This window comes from Pseudophryne corroboree, chromosome 3 (assembly GCF_028390025.1).
Source record: "Pseudophryne corroboree isolate aPseCor3 chromosome 3, aPseCor3.hap2, whole genome shotgun sequence".
NCBI classification, from domain to species: Eukaryota; Metazoa; Chordata; class Amphibia; order Anura; family Myobatrachidae; genus Pseudophryne; species Pseudophryne corroboree.
Window position 1 is genome coordinate 107,476,526 of NC_086446.1, and position 23,484 is coordinate 107,500,009.

The following is a 23,484-nucleotide window of genomic DNA, read 5'->3' on the forward strand; positions in this document are numbered from 1 at the left end:
GTGTGGCATTAGCCGCTGACACTTTCTCCTGTCGTGAGAATGTGGTGTATGTGGCTACTAACGGTTGTCGTCTCTTTTACCTGCTACTGCATTGGACTGGTTAACAAAACTGAGCTCCTATGCACGGAGGCGGGCTTATAGAGGAGGCGGCGCTGTGCACCCTGGGAACAGTCAAAGCTTTTAGCCTGTTGGTGCCTCGGATCAAGATCCTACTCTACACCCCGATGTAATCCCTGTGGAACCCAGTGTACCTAGCAGAAAGAGACATAACAAAGGTAAGTTCTTACCATAAATCTCCTTATTATATAAAACCGTGTGATGACACTGACGCCTCTGTATTTCAGGCCTCCTCCAGATGCAGCTGATTTTACATTATGATGAGACTTACAGAGATGTGAAGTACGGTAACATGGGACTGCAGGACATCGATAACAAGATGCTGATGGGCATCAATGTAACTCCAATCGTTGCCCTGCTGTATACTCCTGTTCTCATCAGGTTCGTGGCTATATGTCTGCAGGAGCAACAGCAGCGTGCATCCAGGCTATACGTCTGCAGGGGCAACACTAGCGTGCATCCAGGGGCAACACCAGCGTGCATCCAGGGGCAACACCAGCGTGCATCCAGGGGCAACACCAGCGTCCATCCTGGGGCAACACCAGCGTACATCCAGGGGCAAAACCAACGTACATCCAGGCTGTACGTCTGCAGGGGCAACACCAGCGTGCATCCAGGGGCAACACCAACGTACATCCAGGCTATACGTCTGCAGGGGCAACACCAGCGTGCATCCAGACTATAAGTCTACAGGGCAACACCAGCGTGCATCCAGGGGCAACACCAACGTACATCCAGGCTATATGTCTGCAGGGCAACACCAGTGTGCAACCAGGCTATACATCTGCAGGGGTAACACCAGCGTGCATCCAGGCTATACGTCTGCAGGGCAACATCAGTGTGCATCCAGGCTATACGTCTACAGGGGCAACACCAGCGTATATCCAGACTATGGGTGGAATTCAAATGTTTGAAAAGTCGGTTGAGTGTCTGTTTTTTTCTGTCTATTAGATAGGAAAAAACAGACTCCCAACTGACTTTTCAAACATTAGACTCCCAACTGACTTTTCAAACATTTGAATCTACAGGGACAACACCAATGTGCATCCAGACTTTACGTCTACAGGGACAACACCAGTGTGCATCCAGGCTATACGTCTACAGGGACAACACCAGTGTGCATCCAGGCTATACGACTGCAGGGACAACACCAGTGTGCATCCAGGCTGTACGTCTGCAGGGCAACACCAGTGTGCATCCAGGCTATACATCTGCAGGGGTAACACCAGCGTGCATCCAGGCTATACGTCTGCAGGGCAACATCAGTGTGCATCCAGGCTATACGCCTACAGGGGCAACACCAGCGTATATCCAGACTATGGGTGAAATTCAAATGTTTGAAAAGTCGGTTGAGTGTCTGTTTTTTTCTGTCTATTAGATAGGAAAAAACAGACTCCCAACTGACTTTTCAAACATTTGAATCTCCCCCTATAAGTCTACAGGGATAACACCAATGTGCATCCAGACTTTACGTCTACAGGGACAACACCAGTGTACATTCAGGCTATATACATCTGCAGGGACAACACCAGCGTACATTCAGGCTATACATCTGCAGGGACAACACCAGCGTACATTCAGGCTATACTTCTGCAAGGGCAACACCAGTGTGCATCCAGGCTATACTTCTACAGGGGCAACACCAGCATGCATCCAGACTATACGTCTACAGGGGCAACACCAGTGTGCATCCAGGCTATACGACTGCAGGCGCAACACCAGTGTGCATCCAGGCTATACGTCTGCAGGGGCAACACCAGTGTGCATCCAGGCTATACGTCTACAGGGACAACACCAGTGTGCATCCAGGCTATACGACTGCAGGGACAACACCAGTGTGCATCCAGGCTGTACGTCTGCAGGGCAACACCAGTGTGCAACCAGGCTATACATCTGCAGGGGTAACACCAGCGTACATCCAGGCTATACGACTGCAGGCGCAACACCAGTGTGCATCCAGGCTATACGTCTGCAGGGGCAACACCAGTGTGCATCCAGGCTATACGTCTACAGGGACAACACCAGTGTGCATCCAGGCTATACGACTGCAGGGACAACACCAGTGTGCATCCAGGCTGTACGTCTGCAGGGGCAACACCAGTGTGCATCCAGGCTATACGTCTGCAGGGACAACACCAGTGTGCATCAAGGCTATACGTCTACAGGGACAACACCAGTGTGCATCCAGGCTATACGACTGCAGGGACAACACCAGTGTGCATCCAGGCTGTACGTCCGCAGGGGCAACACCATTAGATCATCAACATTTTTCAAAGGGGAGCATCCGGTGAGGCAGGGACGTAGCCAAAACTTTTGGGCCCTATAGCTACATTTTGAAGGGGCCCCCATCCCAATGCTTCTAGAGAGTCACCTCTCTGCAGCAGTTGTTAATTGTATACCCTATAATAGTGCCCTAATTCATTTTCTGAACCATAGTAGAGCCTTATTTAATATTATGCCTCATAGTAGTGCCCTAGTTTCTTTTATGAATCGCAGTAGTGCTTAAGTTCACCCTATGTCACTTTTCAGAGCTGCCAGTACCCCCAATTCACATTATGATATATAGTGCTCCCCGTTCATATTGTGCCTTATTACAGTGCTCCGGTTCATATTATATAACATTAAAATGCCCTCCAGTTCATTTTATACCACACTACAATGAGCAGGTCCAGGGGCATACCTAGATATATTGCAGGCCCCTAGGAAAAAGTTTGAAAAGACCCCTACGCACCACCCAATGGCGAAAAATGTATATAACACATGTAACTGTGACAAGGAATGTGGGCCCCTCTCAGCTCTGGGCCCCATAGCAGCTGCACTGCCTGCACCTATGGTAGCTATGCCCTTGCGATGAGGTAAGGGATGTTAGGAAATGTCTTACTTGTACAACATCAAAGAGGAATGGTCTGAAAGATGTCCTATATATAGGGGGCACAGCTGGTTTATTCAGTAAGGTCATGGGCCACCTTTTTTCCAGCTCACAGCCAGTGTCTGAGTAGCACAGAGTCCTGGGGAGCACTAGGGGGAGGGTTAGGTTGTGGAGGGAGGGGGGTTTGGCTTATGTCTTTTATTTGTGATCCCCTGAATGTACAACACTGTGTATATTACACAGTGCTGTACATTCAGGGGATCACAGTGCTATATCAATAACAAATAATAATGTTGTAATTATTAAGTATCAGTATTGTATCCTGACAGTGGCACTGTGTTCCCGATCTGCAGGTTCTTTGGCACAAAGTGGATGCTGTTCCTCTCCTCTGGGATCTACGCTTTATTTGTCTCCACAAACTACTGGGAAAGATACTACACACTTGTCCCTTCAGCCACTGTCATCGGGGTCATGATTGTTCCCTTTTGGGCATCGATAGGCAACTACATTACCAGGTAATGGTGCAAGTTACAGATATCAGTAATGGCTGCCTCTACTGTATATGGGAGACACAAGTTGTCCTAATATTAATCAACTTTCTGTCTACATCAGTGTTATGTATTATCTACATCTGTATACAAAATGTAATATCCTTTTTTTTTTTTGGGTGGGGGGGGGATTCCTGTTGATTAATAGCAATCCACCCCCCACTCCCACATGCTTTGTTATTTGATGACAGAATGAGCACAGCTTGGTGTATTACATATGCAATTACTCTAGCTCCAAACATTAGAACATCCCTGGACGCCGGAGGAATTGGGGAAGGTCATTCATAGCCTACTGGCAGACAAGGCACACGGCCCAGATGGCTACACTAATAAATTCTACAAATGTTTTAAAGATGTCCTTGTCCCAGTACTAGTCCCGGTCTTTAATGAAGCCTCGTGGACTGGGTCCTTCCCCTCTGAAATGCTGGAAGCTAGAATTGTTGCTTTCCCCAAACCCAGCAAAAACACTGCAATATTGTCCAATTATCACCCAGTTGCCCTCTTAAATTCTGACATCAAAATCTACGCAAAACTAATCGCTAACAGGCTGAATCCCCTGCTCCCATCTCTCATTAATCAAGATCAGGTCAGTTTCGTTCAGAATAGACAGTCTTCTGTTAATACCAGGAGAAATAATCAATGTTTTGGATGCCTTCTCTGCATCGACGGAACCCCTTTTGCTGCTTTCATTGGACGCAGAGAAGGCATTTGATAGATTACACAGGGGATACTTGCGGGCTGTTCTGCTTAAATCATTGGACGCAGAGAAGTCATTTGATAGATTACACAGGGGATACTTGCGGGCTGTTCTGCTTAAATTTGGTATAGCTGGAGGGGCTCTCCTCTATCACAGCTCTTTACTCCATCTGCTAGATTCTTTATAAATGGTATGCTCTCTTTGACTTTTAAGATCACTAATGGTACCTGTCAGGGTTGCCCCTTATCCCCACTAGAGTTTGTGTTGGCCATAGAACCCCTGGCAGAATCTATTAGGTCCAACACCGGTGTGTGGGGCCCGACTTTGTTTGGCCATACTTATAATGTATGTCTCTTTGCAGATGATGTCCTCCTCACTATTACTGAGCCGAACTCTTCCCTTCAGGGTTTGCGGGAAATTCTACACAATTATTCCTGTGTATCATTTTATAAATTGAGTAGCTCCAAAACGGAGGCCCTCGCAATCAATTTCTCTGCTCAGCTACTTGATAACCTAAAAGCTAAATATGATTATGCCTGGCAAACGAGTAGCCTGAAGTATTTGGGTATCCAAATCCCCACGAAAGTCTCTAATCTTGTTTCATGTAATTATCTGCCCCTGCTCCATAGATTCTCTCTCCTGACCCATGACTGGATGCTACAGAGTGTTTCATGGTTGGGTCGTATAGCGGCCATGAAGATGGTCATTCTCCCCAAACTAATTTATTTATTCAGAACTATCCCTGTCCTTTTGCCCAATCCTTTAATAGCTACATTTAACTCATTCCTAATAAAATATATTTGGAAAGGTAAGAAACCTAAGTTGGCTTGGCGTATAATGTCCCTGCCGCAATCCTTGGGTGGGTTAGCTTTTCTAGACCTGTCCTTTTACCAGGTGGCATGTATGCTTGCCCCTCTGGGGGCGTGGTTTGTGGACGACAACCCCAAACCTAGGGTCTCACTGGAGAGGGGACTCCTTTCCCCCTTTTCTTTATCAAATATTTTGTGGTTGCCTGTAATAGAAGGACTTTACTTAGCCTCAAGATCCTTAGTGGTTCAGTCCACGCATAAGGCCTCTAAAGTTGTAGAGATTTCCCTCCATTCTTTAGAACTCTCACTGCATGGAGTAGCGTGCCTAATCCCTGATCTATCATTTGAACTATGGTCCTCCCGGGGCATTAGGACCTTGAAAGAGGTTACGGAAGCGGGTGTTCTAATGTCTTACACTCATTTCCCAGCTTTATTTTCCCTCTCAAATAGAGATTTTTATAAATACTTGCAACTAAGACACTGGTTACATAGTGTTCTTCAGCCCCCCCACAGAGTGTCACGACACCTAAATTTGTGTATGCTCTAATTACAAGAGCGGATGGTAAAGGTGCAGTAGATGGTACACACTTGTAATTCATCCCCACAACATTGCTAAACTTAAATCTCAAATTAAATGGGAATCTGATTTACAGTGTTCCTTGACAGATTTGGAGTGGAAGTATGTATTTCAATCCTGCTTTCGAATCTCGAAATGTAGAACATCATTACAAGCTCCTACACCGTCAATATTTGACCCCGGCTTTACTGCATTCTATATGGCCATCAGTGGCGGAACAAGCAAGCGGTGGGCCCAGGTGCAACAAAATGCTTTGGGCCCCCCCATCCCATCCAAGTCCACCCCATGGGCAGTGCGCGGCGTAGGCGCGCGCAAAAATACATAGTGGCGTGGCTTCGTGGGGAAGGGGTGTGTCCACAAAATAATACCAATTCATAAAACGGTGCACAGTAGTCTCCATTCTTCAAATTACGCCGCACAGTAGCACCACTACACCAGGTAGAGACCCTTTTACTCCTTACAGCGAACAGATTCCCCTTTTTACACATAACGGCAGACAGTGTGCACTTTTTACACATAACGGCAGACAGCGTGCCCTCGTTACACATAGCGGCAGACAGCATACACTTTTTACACAATGGCAGACAGCGTGCCCTCGTTACACATAGCGGCAGACAGCATACACTTTTTACACAATGGCAGACAGCGTGCCCTCGTTACACATAGCGGCAGACAGCGTGCCCTCGTTACACATAGCGGCAGACAGCGTGCACTTTTTACACGTTACGGCAGACAGCGTCCCCATTTTACACATTACGGCAGACAGCGTCCCCATTTTACACATTACGGCAGACACCATACACTTTTACACATAACGGCAGATAGCGTGCCCTTTTTACACATTACGGCAGGCAGATTCTACCTTTTTACACATAGCGGCAGGCAGATTCCCCATTTTTATACATAGCGGCAGGCAGATTCCCCATTTTTATACATAGCGGCAGGCAGATTCCCCATTTTTACACATTGCGGCAGGCAGATTCCCCATTTTTACATTGCGGCAGGCAGATTCCCCATTTTTACACATTGCGGCAGGCAGATTCCCCATTTTTACATTGCGGCAGGCAGATTCCCCATTTTTTACATTGCGGCAGGCAGATTCCCCATTTTTATACATAGCGGCAGGCAGTCCCGACTCCCCCCTTTTTACACATTGCGGCAGGCAGTCCCAACAAATAAAAAAAGAAAGAGAAAGAAAGAAAGAAAGAAAGAAAGAAAGAAAGAAAGAAAGAAAGAAAGAAAGAAAGAAAGAAAGAAAGAAAGAAAGAAAGAAGAATTATACTTACCCTCTCTGTTGGCTCAGGCTCCTCGGTGCAGCTTCCCGGGCAGTAGAGAAGAAGGAGGAGGGAGGTGAAGGAGGGAGCCGCAGCAGCGCTGTGTTACTGGTGGAGGCGCTGCTGCTGCTGCCCCTCTGCTTCCCTATAGGCTGTTCTCAGAGACAGCCTATAGTGAAGCAGAGGAGCAGCAGCAGCAGCGCCTCCACCAGTAACAAAGCGCTGCTGCGGCTCTCTCCTTCACTGAGAGACTGTGACCTGTTTGTATATGAGGGAGGGAGGGACGGACCCTCCTCCCTCCTTCGTGTGCGGGTGGCCAGAATCGTTCCTTATGACGGGCGGGTCACGGGAGCGCTGGTGTGCGGCTGCGGCATGACATACAATGAGTCATTGTGACTCATTCATGTAATGCCGGCCGGCGGCTGTGGGCCCTTGAGTGCGGCGGGGCCCCAGTGCAATGCACTGCCTGCCCCGCCAGTAGTTCCGCCCCTGATGGCCATCTACACCTAACGATTGTTGGCGACACTGCAGTAAAGTAGGAACGCTTCCCCACATCTTCTGGTCGCGGCCTTTGATCACTACGCTTTGGAATCAGGTGTTCCTTCTTATTTCCAAAACTGGGGGTTTTGCGGTTAGACCTCAACCATCATTGGCATTACTTCATTTGTTCCCGGGATACTTACCCCATAGTACCCACTATGTTTTAGGCCACATTCTATTTTCCACAAAGTTATTGTTAGCACAAAAATGGCGCACATCCTTGATTCCCACAATATCCGTTGTTGAAACTGCAGTGCAATCCCACTTTAAGTTCTATCTAGACCGTCATTGTAACCTGTGTCTCTCCGATGATCGGACACGCGGCTAAATGGGCAGTGTGGACCAGTTATAAGGAAACTCACCCTATGTGTGGCAGTGACATTTTACCCATAGCCTAACCTCCAAATATATTCCTGGGTATTTCCGGCTATACTTTCGTGTTTCAATATGTAACCCCCCGATTTGAGATTTATTTCCTGGTCAGGCCTGATTCCGATTCTGGGATGTTTTCTTAACATTGGACATAATGCTCTACCCTGTGTTATTTTTGTTAGTCTCTGATGCTCACAACCAGGGACAGACACTAGGTCTACTAATTGTAAATGTAATCTTTAAAAATAATATATATAAATATGTATTCTCTAACGTCCTAGTGGATGCTGGGGACTCCGTAAGGACCATGGGGAATAGACGGGCTCCGCAGGAGCCTGGGCTCTCTAAGAAAGAATTAGGACTACTGGTGTGCACTGGCTCCTCCCTCTATGCCCCTCCTCCAGACCTCAGTTAGAATCTGTGCCCGGACGGAGCTGGGTGCATTTTAGTGAGCTCTCCTGAGCTTGCTAATAAGAAAGTATTTTAGTTAGGTTTTTTATTTTCAGAGAGCTTCTGCTGGCAACAGACTCTCTGCTACGTGGGACTGAGGGGAGAGTAGCAAACCTACTAACTGCGGCTAGGTTGCGCTTCTCAGGCTACTGGACACCATTAGCTCCAGAGGGATCAAACACAGGAACTTAACCTTGGTCGTCCGTTCCCGGAGCCGCGCCGCCGTCCCCCTCGCAGAGCCAGAAGACAGAAGCCGGCGGGTGAAGCAAGAAGACGTCAAAATCGGCGGCAGAAGACTCCTGTCTTCATCTGAGGTAGCGCACAGCACTGCAGCTGTGCGCCATTGCTCCCACACTAACCCACACACTCCGGTCACTGTAGGGTGCAGGGCGCAGGGGGGGCGCCCTGGGCAGCAATTGAGTACCTCCTGGCAAAATAGGGCATATATACAGCTGGGCACTGTATATATGCATGAGCCCCCGCCATTATTTTTACACAAAATCGCAGGACAGAAGCCCGCCGCTGAGGGGGTGGAGCTTCTTCCTCAGCACTCACCAGCGCCATTTTCTCTCCACAGCTCCGCTGAGAGGAAGCTCCCCAGGCTCTCCCCTGCAGAAGCACAATAGAAGAGAGTGAAAAAGAGAGGGGGGGCACATAAATTTGGCGTAAAAACAATATATACAGCAGCTACTGGGTTAACACTAAGTTACTGTGTGATTCCTGGGTCATATAGCACTGGAGTGTTTTCTGGCATACTCTCTCTCTGTCTCTCCAAAGGGCCTTGTGGGGGAACTGTCTTCAAATAGAGCATCCCCTGTGTGTGTGGTGTGTTGGTACGTGTGTGTCGACATGTCTGAGGTAAAAGGCTCCCCTAAGGAGGAGATGGAGCAAATATGTGTGTGAGAGTGTGTCTCCGTCGACAACGCCGACACCTGTTTGGATATGTGTAAGTGCTAAGGAGAATTTATGGCACAAAAGATTAGAGAACAGACAGGAAATCTACCCATGTCTGTCCCTATGGCGCAGAGACCTTCAGAGTCTCACAATGCTCACTATCCAAAATAATAAACACTGATATGGACACAGAGTTTGACTCCAGTGTCGACTACGATAATGCAAAGTTACAGCCAAAATGGCAGAAAAGTATTCAATATATGATTATTGTAATAAAAGATGATTTGCATATCACTGATGACTCATTGTCCCTGACACAAGGGTACACATGTTTAAGGGGAAGAAAGCTGAGGTAAATTTCCCTCCTCTCATGAGGAAAAACAGCGGGAATCTCCAGACAAGAGACTGCAGCTTCCCACGAAGAATTCTCAGGCAGTATCCTTTCCCCACTAGGGCCAGGATGTGATGGGAATCTTCCCCTAGGGTGTCACGTTTGCCCAGAAGGTAGCCCTAGCTATTCTCAGGGATCCTGCAGATAGCGTGCACATTCTGGTACACTACTCAGACCGGCGATTGTGTCGGCATGGGTTTATAGCGCTGTGGCGGCGTGGACAGGTACCTTATCAGCAGAAATTGAGACCCTAGTATGTATATATATATATATATATATATTTGTATATAGAGAGATATGTATATATATTAAAGATGCTGTCTTAAGAGATATATATAATCAAACATGCCCAAAGAGGCATGAGTATACTGGGTCCTAGAGTCAAAGCTATGTCGATTTCTGTTTGACGTGTCCTGTAGAATATGCAATGGACAGATGATGCCAACTTAAGTGGCATATGGAAGGCTGAGGTTTGTGTGGAGAAGGGTTCTCGGACCTGGTCTCCACGGCTATAGCTGGTAATACTGATATTTTGCCTTATATTCCTGCACAGCCTAGGAAAGCACGTCATTATCAAATGCAGCTTTTCGAACAAAGAAACAAGAAAGTCCGAGGTGCGTCCTTTCTTGCCAGAGGCGGGGCCAGAGGAAAGAAGCTGCACAACACAGCTAGGTCCCAGGAACAGAAGTCCTCCCCGGCCTCTACAATAATCCACTGCATGTCGCTGGGGCTCCACAGGTGGAGCTAGGCCCGGTGGGGGCATGCCTGCGTAAGTTCAGCCACAAGTGGGTTCACTCCCTGTTAGATCCCTGGGCAATAGATATTGTGTCTCAGGGATGCAAGCTGGACTTTGAGAAGATGCCCCCTCACCGACGGCCCTGCCGGCTTCCCCCCACGAGAGGGAAACAGTGTTAACTGCAATTCACAAATTGTATCTTCAGCAGGTGGTGGTCAAGATTCCCCTCCTTCAACAAGGAAAGGGTTATTATTCGACCATGTTTGTAGTACCGAAACCGGACGGTTCGGTCAGACCCATATTGAATTTAAAATCCCTGAACATATACCTGAAAAGGTTCAAGTTCAAGATTAAATCTCTCAGAGCGGTCATCGCAAGCCTGTAAGGGGGGGATTTTATGGTGTCTCTGGACATAAAGGATGCATACCTTCATGTCCCCATTTATCCACCTCATCAGGCGTACCTCAGATTTGTGGTACAGGATTGTCATTACCCATTCCAGACGTTGCCGTTTGGTCTGTCCATGGCACCGAGAATATTTACCAAGGTAATGGCAGAAATGATGGTGCTTCTGCGAAAGCAAGGAGTCACAATTATCCCATACTTGGACGATATCCTCATAAAGGCAAGGTCCAGAGAGAAGTTGCTGATCAGCGTAGCACACTCTCGGGAAGTGTTGCAACAGTCTGAATATTCCAAAGTCGCAGCTGATTCCTACGACGCAACTGCCCTTCCTGGGCATGATTCTGGACACAGACCAGAAGAAGGTTTTTCTCCCGGCGGAGAAGGCTCAGGGGCTCGTGACTCTGGTCAGAGGACTCTTAAAACCAAAACAAGTGTCAGTGCATCAATGCACGCGAGTCCTGGGAAAGATGGTGGCGTCATACGAAGCCATTCCCTTCGGCAGGTTCCATGCGAGGACCTTTCAGCGGGATCTGTTGGACAGGTGGTCCGGATCGCATCTTCAGATGCAGCGGCTGATCACCCTATCCCCCAGGGTGTCTCTTCTGTGGTGGCTGCAGAGTGCTCACCTTATCGAGGGTCGCAGGTTCGACATTCAGGACTGGGTCCTGGTGACCACGGATGCAGGCCTCCGAGGGTGGGGGGCAGTCACACAGGGAAGAAATTTCCAAGGACTGTGGTCAAGTCAGGAGACTTGTCTGCACATCAATATCCTGGAACTAAGGGCCATATACAACGCCCTAAGTCAAGCGGAGCCTCTGCTTCGCAACCAACCGGTGCTGATTCAGGCAGACAACATCAGCAGTGGCTCATGTAAACCGCCAAGGCGGCACAAGGAGCAGGGTGGCGATGGCGGAAACCACCAGAATTCTTTGCGGGGCGGAGAATCACGTAAAAGCACTGTCAGCAGTGTTCATTCCGGGAGTGGACAACTGGGAAGCAGACTTCCTCAGCAGGCACAACCTCCACCCGGGAGAGTGGGGACTTCATCAAGAAGTCTTCACACAGATTACAAGTTGTTGGGAACTGCCACAGGTGGACATGATGGCATCCCGCCTCAACAAAAAGCTACGAATGTATTGCGCCAGGTCAAGAGACCCTCAGGCGATAGCTGTGGACGCACTAGTGACACCGTGGGTGTTCCAGTAGGTTTATGTGTTTCCTCCTCTTCCTCTCATACCCAAGGTGCTGAGAATCGTAAGAAAAAGAGGAGTGAGAACAATACTCATTGTTCTGGATTGGCCAAGAAGGACTTGGTATCCGGAACTGCAAGAAATGCTCACAGAGGACCCATGGCCTCTCCCTCTCAGACAGGATCTGTTGCAACAGGGGCCCTGTCTGTTCCAAGACTTACCGCGGCTGCGTTTGACGGCATGGCGGTTGAATGCCGGATCCTAACAGAAAAAGGCATTCCGGATGAGGTTATTCCTACGCTAATAAAAGCTAGGAAGGACGTGACGGCTAAGCATTATCACCGTATATGGCGCAAATATGTTGCTTGGTGTGAGGCCAGGAATGCCCCTACAGAGGAATTCCAGCTGGGCCGTTTCCTTCACTTCCTACAGTCGGGAGTGACTTTGGGCTTAAAATTAAGGTCCATTAAGGTCCAGATTTCAGCCCTATCCATTTTCTTCCAAAAGGAACTGGCTTCTCTTCCTGAAGTTCAGACGTTTGTAAAGGGAGAGCTGCATATTCAGCCCCTTTTGTGCCACCAGTGGCACCTTGGGATCTTAACGTGGTGTTGAGTTTCCTGAAATCACACTGGTTTGAGCCACTTAAAACCGTGGAGTTAAAATATCTCACGTGGAAGGTGGTCATGCTGTTGGCCTTAGCTTTGGCTAGGCGTGTGTCAGAATTGGCGGCTTTGTCACATAAAAGCCCCTATCTGGTTTTCCATATGGACAGGGCAGAATTACGGACTCGTCCGCAATTTCTGCCAAAAGTGGTGTCATCTTTTCATTTGAACCAACCTATTGTGGTGCCTGCGGCTACTCGTGACTTGGAGGATTCCAAGTTACTAGATGTAGTCAGGGCTTTGAAGAATTATGTAGCCAGAATGGCTGGCGTCAGGAAAACTGACTCGCTGTTTATCCTGTATGCATCCAACAAGCTGGGTGCTTCTGCTTCAAAGCAAACTATTGCTCGCTGGATCTGTAACACGATTCAGCAGGCTCATTCTGCGGCAGGATTGCCGCATCCAAAATCTGTAAAAACCCATTCCATAAGGAAGGTGGGCTCTTCTTGGGCGGCTGCCCGAGGGGTCTCGGCATTACAGCTTTACCGAGCAGCTATTTGGTCGGTTTCGAACACGTTTGCAAAATTCTACAAGTTTGATACCCTGGCTGAGGAGGACCTTGTGTTTGCTCATTCGGTGCTGCAGAGTCATCCGCACTCTCCCGCCCGTTTGGGAGCTTTGGTATAATACCCATGGTCCTTGCGGAGTCCCCAGCATCCACTAGGACGTTAGAGAAAATAAGATTTTACTCACCGGTAAATCTATTTCTCGTAGTCCGTAGTGGATGCTGGGCGCCCGTCCCAAGTGCGGACTTCTTCTGCAATACTTGTATATAGTTATTGCTTAGCTAAGGGTTATGTTATGTTTGCATCAGGTTGTCTGATGCTCTGTTGTTGTTCATACTGTTAACTGGGTAAGTTATCACAAGTTATACGGTGTGATTGGTGTGGCTGGTATGAGTCTTACCCTGGATTCCAAAATCCTTTCCTTGTAATGTCAGCTCTTCCGGGCACAGTTTCCTTAACTGAGGTCTGGAGGAGGGACATAGAGGGAGGAGCCAGTGCACACCAGTAGTCCTAATTCTTTCTTAGAGTGCCCAGTCTCCTGCGGAGCCCGTCTATTCCCCATGGTCCTTACGGAGTCCCCAGCATCCACTACGGACTACGAGAAATAGGTTTACCGGTGAGTAAAATCTTATTATTGGCTGCACTTTGAATTTTCCATGTAGGATCCTGTAATAATGACAGCCATATGTTATAATGACAGCCATGTGTAATAACGACAGGCTTGTGCGGCCATGATTTCAGGAATTTCCACGTAGGTCCCAGAATGCAGAGGTCTAATATATACATTTTTGTGTTTAGTTTTTATATTAAACATTTTTGTTATATATTATAGCAATGGGATCTGATTGTACTGTGGAGAGCAGCGGCCATAGACAGGGCTACTGGGCATCATACGGAAAGTGATCTAAATGTGAGATGATGGACGTGCCTGGCATTTTGATTTACAGGATGGCTCAGAAGTATTACGAGTTTGTAAATTATAAGGAGGAAAATGTACGGGAACATCGCAGGGTTCCCCGAGGAGCCAGCCACAGATACATCATCATCTTCCAGTGCATCTTCTACTCCTTCTTCCATGTGAGTGACAGGTAGCAGAGTGTGTCCTGTCATGGTTCCTTTTTCATCCATTTTGTTTTATACCCCAGTGACTGTTTCTCTCCCTCTCAGATGAGCTTTGTCCTCTCCCAGTTTCCGATGTACTTCTTCCTCAACAAGTTCCTGTATTCCTATAACCACACGCTGTGTAACGTGCAACAGTGCGGTAGGTATCCTTCAGAGATTTTGTGGCGGCCATTTTGTCCTGCCTTCCATCCACATTGTAGAATCCTGTTGCCTCCCCACAGGTGCCTCAATACAGCACGGGATCCTCCCAGGGTTCAACGTGACTGTCCTCCACTCTCTACCTCCAAGCCTGAGCCTCATCTATGTGGAAAGTGCACTCATGGGGGCAGCGCTGCTTTCCATGCTGCTGGTGAGAGCTGCTGAGAATGGTATTATGGGATTAGTTGCCCATTGCAGTTTGCACATGTGTTACATTAACATACCCAATTTCCCCCATTCAGATTCTGGTCCTCTGTGGTTCTGCCTATCGGCCCACTGAGGAGATTGACCTGCGTAGTATTGGCTGGGGTAACATCTTCCAGCTACCCTTCAAGCATGCCAGGGACTACCGCCTGCGCTGTTTGGCTCCCTACTTCCTGTATAGCGGCTTTGAAGTGCTGTTTGCTTGCTCAGGATTTGCCCTGGTGAGTGACATTTATGTAGACTGCTGCTAAGTGAGCTGTGCATCTAATAACCAGATTATGTGTAAGTTACTGTTATCCAGATCCCTTGTACTATCTTCAGCAATTACAAATTATTTTTTTTTATTTGTTTTGAATGTCATGTTTCTTTTGTATTCATAATTATGTATTTATAGGTTTTTAGTGATGCTTCCCCTGTTGAGGCTTGTTCACACGGCTATTGCTGTACGCCAGTTTTCAAGCAGTTAGCATTGCTGTTCCCTTTGTGTATTCCGCTGCTGTGTCAATGAGCCATTGAGTCACTGACTTTTATAGTCATTTGAAGAAGTTTTTTCTTTTTTTTAAATACTTTCTGTTATTGAAACTTCAATAAGTCATATAAAGAACATGAATGAAGTATATCATTTGCATTCATCTTGAACAGTTTTGTCTGTGTCAGTATCACATGTAAAACAAATTCTATAACCTATTCCACAATAGATAACATATTCCATTAATATCAATAATTAAAGACAAAGGCAATTATGTGGGATTGTCAAATACAATTGGAAGGTCCTCCAATGCAACACGTGTTTCATACCATAAGGTTCCTTGGAAACATTTCACTAGCAAGTCTTTGGTAGATGTCGGTAAAGTCTCCATATAACTTTCCCATGATTCCAAAAATTTCCTGACACGAAACTCCTTTTGCAGGGAAGCCTCCAACCAGTCCATGTGAAATATAAAGAAGAGTTTTTCCTTAAAGAGTGTAAGGGAAGGTATGGAGTTTTGAGTCCACAATTGATATAGTTTACAAGCAGCAGATGACACCGCCAGTAACAGCTTCTGCACTCCTCTCGGAGTCCGAGAATTAACTGTCAGCATACCAAAGATTGCCCATTCAGGTGTTAGCGGGACAAAAGTAACTAAGTGTTCCATGGTAAAACGACCAACCTGTGCCAGAATTGTTTTATATCTGGACATGTCCAGGAAACAATGAAAAAAGGTCTGCTGACTCATGGGAACATTTGAGACACGTAGAACTTTCTAGAACTCCCATTTGATACCCTCTAGCCAGAGATATATATGCACGGTGAAAGATAATTGAGGAACATTTCTGAGAATTTAGCCATTGGAAACGTGTTAATTGAGTATTCTAATTGTTTCAATAAACTTTTAAATGTCACAGAAGAAAAATGTATCAACCATTGGGATATGCCAGTTTGCATGTTTGCATGTCCAAGGTATTTCTAAGATGTTTATAATTCGTAGATATCGCTCCCTTAGTCAAGGAGGTTATTGTTAGTGATTTGTCCAGGAGGTTATCCATATCCCCCGCCAGGAAAAGGCAGAGACCCTACTCACATAGGGCGGGATGTATTAAGATACATCGCCGCCCTTCGCCGCTTACCGCAGCGATGTTGATCGCATATGTACTAACATATGCAATCAATATCGCAATGCGGTGACGGAGGCCCCCCGCGATACCTGTGAGGTGGTCTGCGGGGGGTCTCCGTCACCTCCATGTGTTCCCCACACTGCCTTGATGCCGGGTAGCAGCTGCAGGCTGCCCCCTGCGCCTCCTCCTCCCCCCTGCAGCCGGAAGGACGTCCGGCTGCGTTGCTAGGGGGAGGAGGAGATTTCCTTCCGGGTCCGGTGCATCCTGGAGGAAGGTAAGCTGGGGGATAGGGGGGTCGGCTTCTGCGGCGGTGTCGACGGTGTCGGCGGGTTGCGGCGGTCGGCGAAAAGAAGCCCATAGGCTTCTATAGGGTATCGCCATCCAGAGATGGCGATACCCTGGACGCCGAAAACGCGGCGGTAGGGTGTTAGTAAATATGAAAATGCGGTAAAACCCCCATTTTCGGGGGTTTTACCGCATTTTTGCTTTAGTACATCCCGCCCATAGTGTTGAGCTTGTAAGTAAGAGAAAGTCCATCTTCCTATGACAGGGAATTTTGCCACAGCCTCAGAGCAAGAAAGAGGCTTCCATGTAGTAGCAGCCATCAGGTGACCTATTGTGCATATCCCCTCTCTTGCCCAACCAAAGAAATCCTGTGATACCATTCCATCTTGGAAATTTGGGTTATGTATAAATGGTATATGAATTGAAGCATGGGGATTCACTTTATATTTATGTCGTAAAAGTAACCAAAGTTTTCTAGTGGACATTAAGAGTGAGTAATTTAAAATCTCGGAGGGGATCTCATTATCTGTCATATGTAGAAAAGCTACAAAAGAGGTTTGGGGTATAACATTTTGTTCTAATGAAATACTAGTATAAGTAAGGCAAGCCGTCAGCCAATCTTTGAGGTATCGGAGCAAAGCGGTATATATGTCTGTTAATATATCTGGGACGTTATTCCACCATTCCCTTTTGGCTGATATAATTTAATCATGCCTATTCTTGCCCTTTTATTATTCCATATAAAATGACAAAATAATTGTGTGATAGATAGGACGTCCGTTCAAGACAATAGAATAGGGAGTACTTGTAGTGGATATAGGAGTTTTGGAAAGTAAATTATTCACAGTAAATTTGCTCTTCCTAGATATGAGATCTGGAGATGGCTCAGGCTCTTCAGAGCTTTAGTCAGTGTAGATATAATTTTGCTTATGTTATAATTATACAAACGAGTAATATTTTTGGGAAGAGTAATTCCCAAATATGACATTTGACCTTTAGCCCATTTAAGAGAAAGGGATGCCACCCATTTTGGATAAACAAATCCTTTTTTAAGGTACATAGCTTGAGACTTATCAAAGTTAAACAATGAAACCAGAGACAGGTCCAAAGGAATTTGATAGATTCAAGAGAGGGCGTAAAGATGTTGATTTGGGGTTTGAAAGATATATCAAAACATCGTCCGCGAAGGCAGTCATTTGATTTTCTATCTCGTCTACTTTAATACCATTCAAGTTTGGCCAAGAGTGAATCAGTCTAAGAAGAGGGTCAAGGGTAAGGTTAAAGAGAATAGGGGAGAGAGGACGTCCCTGTCGGGTTCCCCGGGACATAGTTACTAGATCACTCTGAGTGCCATTAATCAATAATGAGGTCATGGGAGAAGTATAGAGAAATTTAATAAAATTAATAAAATTGGTTCCAAATGAGTATGAAGATAACACTTGAAAAAGAAAAGGCCATGTTACAGTATCAAAGGCCTTGTGGGCGTCTAAACTGAGGAGCATATTTAGGGTCATTCCATGAAAATGGTCTTTTTATGTAACGTTTGTTACCAGTTTTCATGACAAGCTTTGCATCAAAATTAAAGCATATCATGTACCACACAAACAACATTTACTTTGCACAAAATAATCAAAACACATGCTCAAAAAAATATATTTCACATTAAATATATTTCAAATTGTAACGTTTGTTACCATGGAATAACCCATTAGGGGAATCAGGAGTTAAATTTGCAGCTACTATGGACACAATTGCAGTCTGTATCCCTTTTACAGAATGGCGTCCACTAACAAAACCTAGTTGATGGGGAGAAATGATTGTAGATAAAAAAAGATTGCAAACGCGTGGCCATAATTTTAGAGAGAATTTTTAGGTCTACATTCAATGAAGTTATAGGACGATAAGAGTCAGAGTGTGAGGAATTCTGACCTGGTTTTGGAATGAATGTTGTAAAGGCTTTATTAAAATTTAGATATCGTGGACAATGTTATTTTATGTATGGTACGATATAGTTCTAGTAATGTAGGAGTAATATCTAATTGCAAGATTTAAAAATACTCGCCTGAAAAAATGCCATCTGGCCCAGGAGTTTTAGATGTCTTAAGAGACAAGATTGCAGTGTTTATTTCTTGTACAGAAATCTCTGCATCTAAGAATTCACATTGTTCCATTGTAGGACAAGGCAAATCAGTTTTCATGAGTAATTTGTTCATTAATGGGTGGTTTGATGGTGGAGCAGAATAAAGATCAGAATAGAATTTATGAAAAACAGAAGAAATAATAGGAGATTTAGTCAAAGGTGGGAGACCATCGCTCGTCTTTATAGAGACAATATGTTTTTTTACGACGCCAGGTCTTAGTCAGAGAGTCTAAGAGACGGTCCGATTACCCCATCTGTAGTAACATTTCTCTGACGTCCTAAGTGGATGCTGGGGACTCCGTCAGGACCATGGGGATTAGCGGCTCCGCAGGAGACAGGGCACAAAAGTAAAAGCTTTAGGATCAGGTGGTGTGCACTGGCTCCTCCCCCTATGACCCTCCTCCAAGCCTCAGTTAGATTTTTGTGCCCGGCCGAGAAGGGTGAAATCTAGGTGGCTCTCCTAAAGAGCTGCTTAGAGTAAAAGTTTGTTAGGTTTTTTATTTTCAGTGAGTCCTGCTGGCAACAGGCTCACTGCTACGAGCGACTTAGGGGAGAGAAGTGAACTCACCTGCGTGCAGGATGGATTGGCTTCTTAGGCTACTGGACACCATTAGCTCCAGAGGGAGTCGGAACACAGGTCTCACCCTGGGGTTCGTCCCGGAGCCGCGCCGCCGACCCCCCTTGCAGATGCCGAAAAGTGAAGGTCCAGAAACGGCGGCAGAAGACTCTTCAGTCTTCATAAGGTAGCGCACAGCACTGCAGCTGTGCGCCATTGTTGTCAGCACACTTCATAGCAGCGGTCACTGAGGGTGCAGGGCGCTGGGGGGGGGGCGCCCTGGGCAGCAATGATAGTACCTTATTCTGGCTAAAAATACATCACATATAGCCCCTGGGGGCTATATGGATGTATTTAACCCCTGCCAGGTCTCAGAAAAACGGGAGAAGAAGCCCGCCGAAAAGGGGGCGGGGCCTATTCTCCTCAGCACACAGCGCCATTTTCCCTCACAGAAATGCTGGTGGGAAGGCTCCCAGGCTCTCCCCTGCACTGCACTACAGAAACAGGGTTAAAACAGAGAGGGGGGGCACTTATTTGGCGATATGTATATATATATTAAAATGCTATAAGGGAAAAACACTTATATAAAGGTTGTCCCTGTATAATTATAGCGTTTTTGGTGTGTGCTGGCAAACTCTCCCTCTGTCTCCCCAAAGTGCTAGTGGGGTCCTGTCCTCTATCAGAGCATTCCCTGTGTGTGTGCTGTGTGTCGGTACGTGTGTGTCGACATGTATGAGGACGATGTTGGTGAGGAGGCGGAGCAATTGCCTGAAATGGTGATGTCACTCTCTAGGGAGTCGACACCGGAATGGATGGCTTATTTAAGGAATTACGTGATAATGTCAACACGCTGCAAGGTCGGTTGACGACATGAGACGGCCGGCAAACAAATTAGTACCTGTCCAGGCGTCTCAAACACCGTCAGGGGCTGTAAAACGCTCATTTACCTCAGTCGGTCGACACAGACACAGACACGGACACTGACTCCAGTGTCGACGGTGAAGAAACAAACGTATTTTCCTTTAGGGCCACACGTTACATGTTAAGGGCAATGAAGGAGGTGTTACATATTTCTGATACTACAAGTACCACAAGAAGGGTATTATGTGGGGTGTGAAAAAACTACCTGTAGTTTTTCCTGAATCAGATAAATTAAATGAAGTGTGTGATGATGCGTGGGTTTCCCCCGATAGAAAATTATTGGCGGTATACCCTTTCCCGCCAGAAGTTAGGGCGCGTTGGGAAACACCCTTTAGGGTGGATAAGGCGCTCACACGCTTATCAAAACAAGTGGCGGTACCGTCTCCAGATAGGGCCGCCCTCAAGGAGCCAGCTGAGAGGCTGGAAAATATCCTAAAAAGGTATATACACACATACTGGTGTTATACTGCGACCAGCGATCGCCTCAGCCTGGATGTGCAGCGCTGGGGTGGCTTGGTCGGATTCCCTGACTGAAAATATTGATACCCTTGACAGGGACAGTATTTTATTGACTATAGAGCATTTAAAGGATGCATTTCTATATATGCGAGATGCACAGAGGGATATTTGCACTCTGGCATCAAGAGTAAGTGCGATGTCCATATCTGCCAGAAGATGTTTATGGACACGACAGTGGTCAGGTGATGCAGATTCCAAACGGCACATGGAAGTATTGCCGTATAAAGGGGAGGAGTTATTTGGGGTCGGTCCATCGGACCTGGTGGCCTCGGCAACAGCTGGAAAATCCACCTTTTTTACCCCAAATCACATCTCAGCAGAAAAAGACACCGTCTTTTCAGCCTCAGTCCTTTCGTCCCCATAAGGGCAAGCGGGCAAAAGGCCAGTCATATCTGCCCAGGGATAGAGGAAAGGGAAGAAGACTGCAGCAGGCAGCCCATTCCCAGGAACAGAAGCCCTCCACAGCTTCTGCCAAGTCCTCAGCATGACGCTGGGGCCGTACAAGCGGACTCAAGTGCGGTGGGGGGTCGTCTCAAGAGTTTCAGCGCGTAGTGGGCTCACTCGCAAGTGGACCCCTGGATCCTACAAGTAGTATCCCAGGGGTACAGACTGGAGATTCGAGACGTCTCCCCCTCGCAGGCTCCTGATGTCTGCTTTACCAACGTCTTCCTCCGACAGGGAGGCAGTATTGGAAACAATTCACAAGCTGTATTCCCAGCAGGTGATAATCAAAGTACCCCTCCTACAACAAGGAAAGGGCTATTATTCCACACTATATTGTGGTACTGAAGCCAGACGGCTCGGTGAGACCTATTCTAAATGGGAAATCTTTGAACACTTACATACAAAGGTTCAAATCAAGATGGAGTCACTCAGAGCAGTGATAGCGAACCAGGAAGAAGGGGACTATATGGTGTCCCTGGACATCAAGGATGCTTACCTCCATGTCCCAAATTGCCCTTCTCACCAAGGGTACCTCAGGTTCGTGGTACGGAACTGTCACTATCAGTTTCAGACGCTGCCGTTTGGATTGTCCACGGCACCCCGGGTCTTTACCAAAGTAATGGCCGAAATGATGATTCTTCTTCAAAGAAAAGGCGTCTTAATTATCCCTTACTTGGACGATCTCCTGATAAGGGCAAGGTCCAGAGAACAGTTGGAAGTCGGAGTAGCACTATCTCAAGTAGTTCTACGACAGCACGGGTGGATTCTAAATATCCAAAATCGCAGCCGTTTCCGACGACACGTCTGCTGTTCCTAGGGATGGTTCTGGACACAGTCCAGAAAAAGGTGTTTCTCCCGGAGGAGAAAGCCAGGGAGTTATCCGAGCTAGTCAGGAACCTCCTAAAACCAGGAAAAGTGTCAGTGCATCATTGCACAAGAGTCCTGGGAAAAATGGTGGCTTATTACGAAGCGATTCCATTCGGCAGATTCCACGCAAGAACTTTTCAGTGGGATCTGCTGGACAAATGGTCCGGATCGCATTTTCAGATGCATCAGCGGATAACCCTATCTCCAAGGACAAGGGTGTCTCTCCTGTGGTGGTTACAGAGTGCTCATCTTCTAGAGGGCCGCAGATTCGGCATTCAGGATTGGATGCTGGTGACCACGGAGGCAAGCCTGAGAGGCTGGGGAGCAGTCACACAGGGAAAAAATTTCCAGGGAGTGTGATCAAGTCTGGAGATTTTTCTCCACATAAATATACTGGAGCTAAGGGCAATTTACAATGCTCTAAGCTTAGCAAGACCTCTGCTTCAAGGTCAGCCGGTATTGATCCAGTGGGACAACATCACGGCAGTCGCCCACGTAAACAGACAGGGCGGCACAAGAAGCAGGAGGGCAATGTCAGAAACTGCAAGGATTTTTCGCTGGGCGGAAAATCATGTGATAGCACTGTCAGCAGTGTTCATTCCGGGAGTGGACAACTGGGAAGCAGACTTCCTCAGCAGGCACAACCTCCACCCGGGAGAGTGGGGACTTCATCGGGAAGTCTTCCACATGATTGTGAACCGTTGGAAAAGACCAAAGGTGGACATGATGGCGTCCCGCCTGAAAAAAAATAAATAAAAAAACTGGACAAGTATTGCGCCAGGTCAAAAGACCCTCAGGCAATAGCTGTGGACGTTCTGGTAACACCGTGGGTGTACCAGTCGGTGTATGTCTTCCCTCCTCTGCTTCTCATACCCAAGGTATTGAGAATTATAAGACGTAGAGGAGTAAGAACTATACTCGTGGCTCCGGATTGGCCAAGAAGGACTTGGTACCCGGAACTTCAAGAGATGCTCACAGAGGACTTATGCCTCTGCCGCTAAGAAGGGACTTGCTTCAGCAAGTACCATGTCTGTTCCAAGACTTACCGCGGTTGCGTTTGACGGCATGGCGGTTGAACGCCGGATCCTAAGGGAAAAAGGCATTCCGGAAGAGGTCATTCCTACCCTGGTCAAAGCCAGGAAGGAGGTGACCGCACAACATTATCACCACATGTGGCGAAAATATGTTGCGTGGTGTGAGGCCAGGAAGGCCCCATGAAGAAATTTCAACTCGGTCGTTTCCTGCATTTCCTGCAAACAGGAGTGTCTAGGGGCCTCAAATTGGGGTCCATTAGGGTTCAAATTTCGGCCCTGTCGATTTTCTTCCACAACCCCCTTTTGTGCCTCCAGTGGCACTGTGGGATCTCAACGTAGTTCTGGGATTCCTAAAATCACATTGGTTTAAACCGCTCAAATCTGTGGATTTGAAATATCTCACAGGGAAAGTGACCATGCTGTTGGCCCTGGCCTCGGCCAGGCGAGTGTCAGAATTGGCGGCGTTTGTCTCAAAAAAGCCCATATCTGATTGTCCATTCGGACAGGGCAGAGCTGCGGACTCATCCCCAGTTTCTCCCTAAGGTGGTGTCAGTGTTTCAC

General features: G+C 47.0%; 1 protein-coding gene across 2 annotated transcripts in view; it reads left to right on the forward strand.

Moving 5' to 3' along the window:
- The window catches only part of UNC93B1 (unc-93 homolog B1, TLR signaling regulator), a 146,635-nt gene that overhangs the window by 112,884 nt on the left and 10,267 nt on the right, over positions 1 to 23,484 (forward strand). For both annotated transcript variants that reach the window (XM_063958394.1, XM_063958393.1), the window contains exons 3-8: positions 345 to 498; positions 3,340 to 3,501; positions 13,985 to 14,114; positions 14,205 to 14,298; positions 14,381 to 14,508; positions 14,600 to 14,782. In XM_063958394.1, coding sequence (XP_063814464.1) covers positions 345 to 498; positions 3,340 to 3,501; positions 13,985 to 14,114; positions 14,205 to 14,298; positions 14,381 to 14,508; positions 14,600 to 14,782 — 851 coding nt within the window. The remainder of the gene's footprint in view (positions 1 to 344; positions 499 to 3,339; positions 3,502 to 13,984; positions 14,115 to 14,204; positions 14,299 to 14,380; positions 14,509 to 14,599; positions 14,783 to 23,484) is intronic.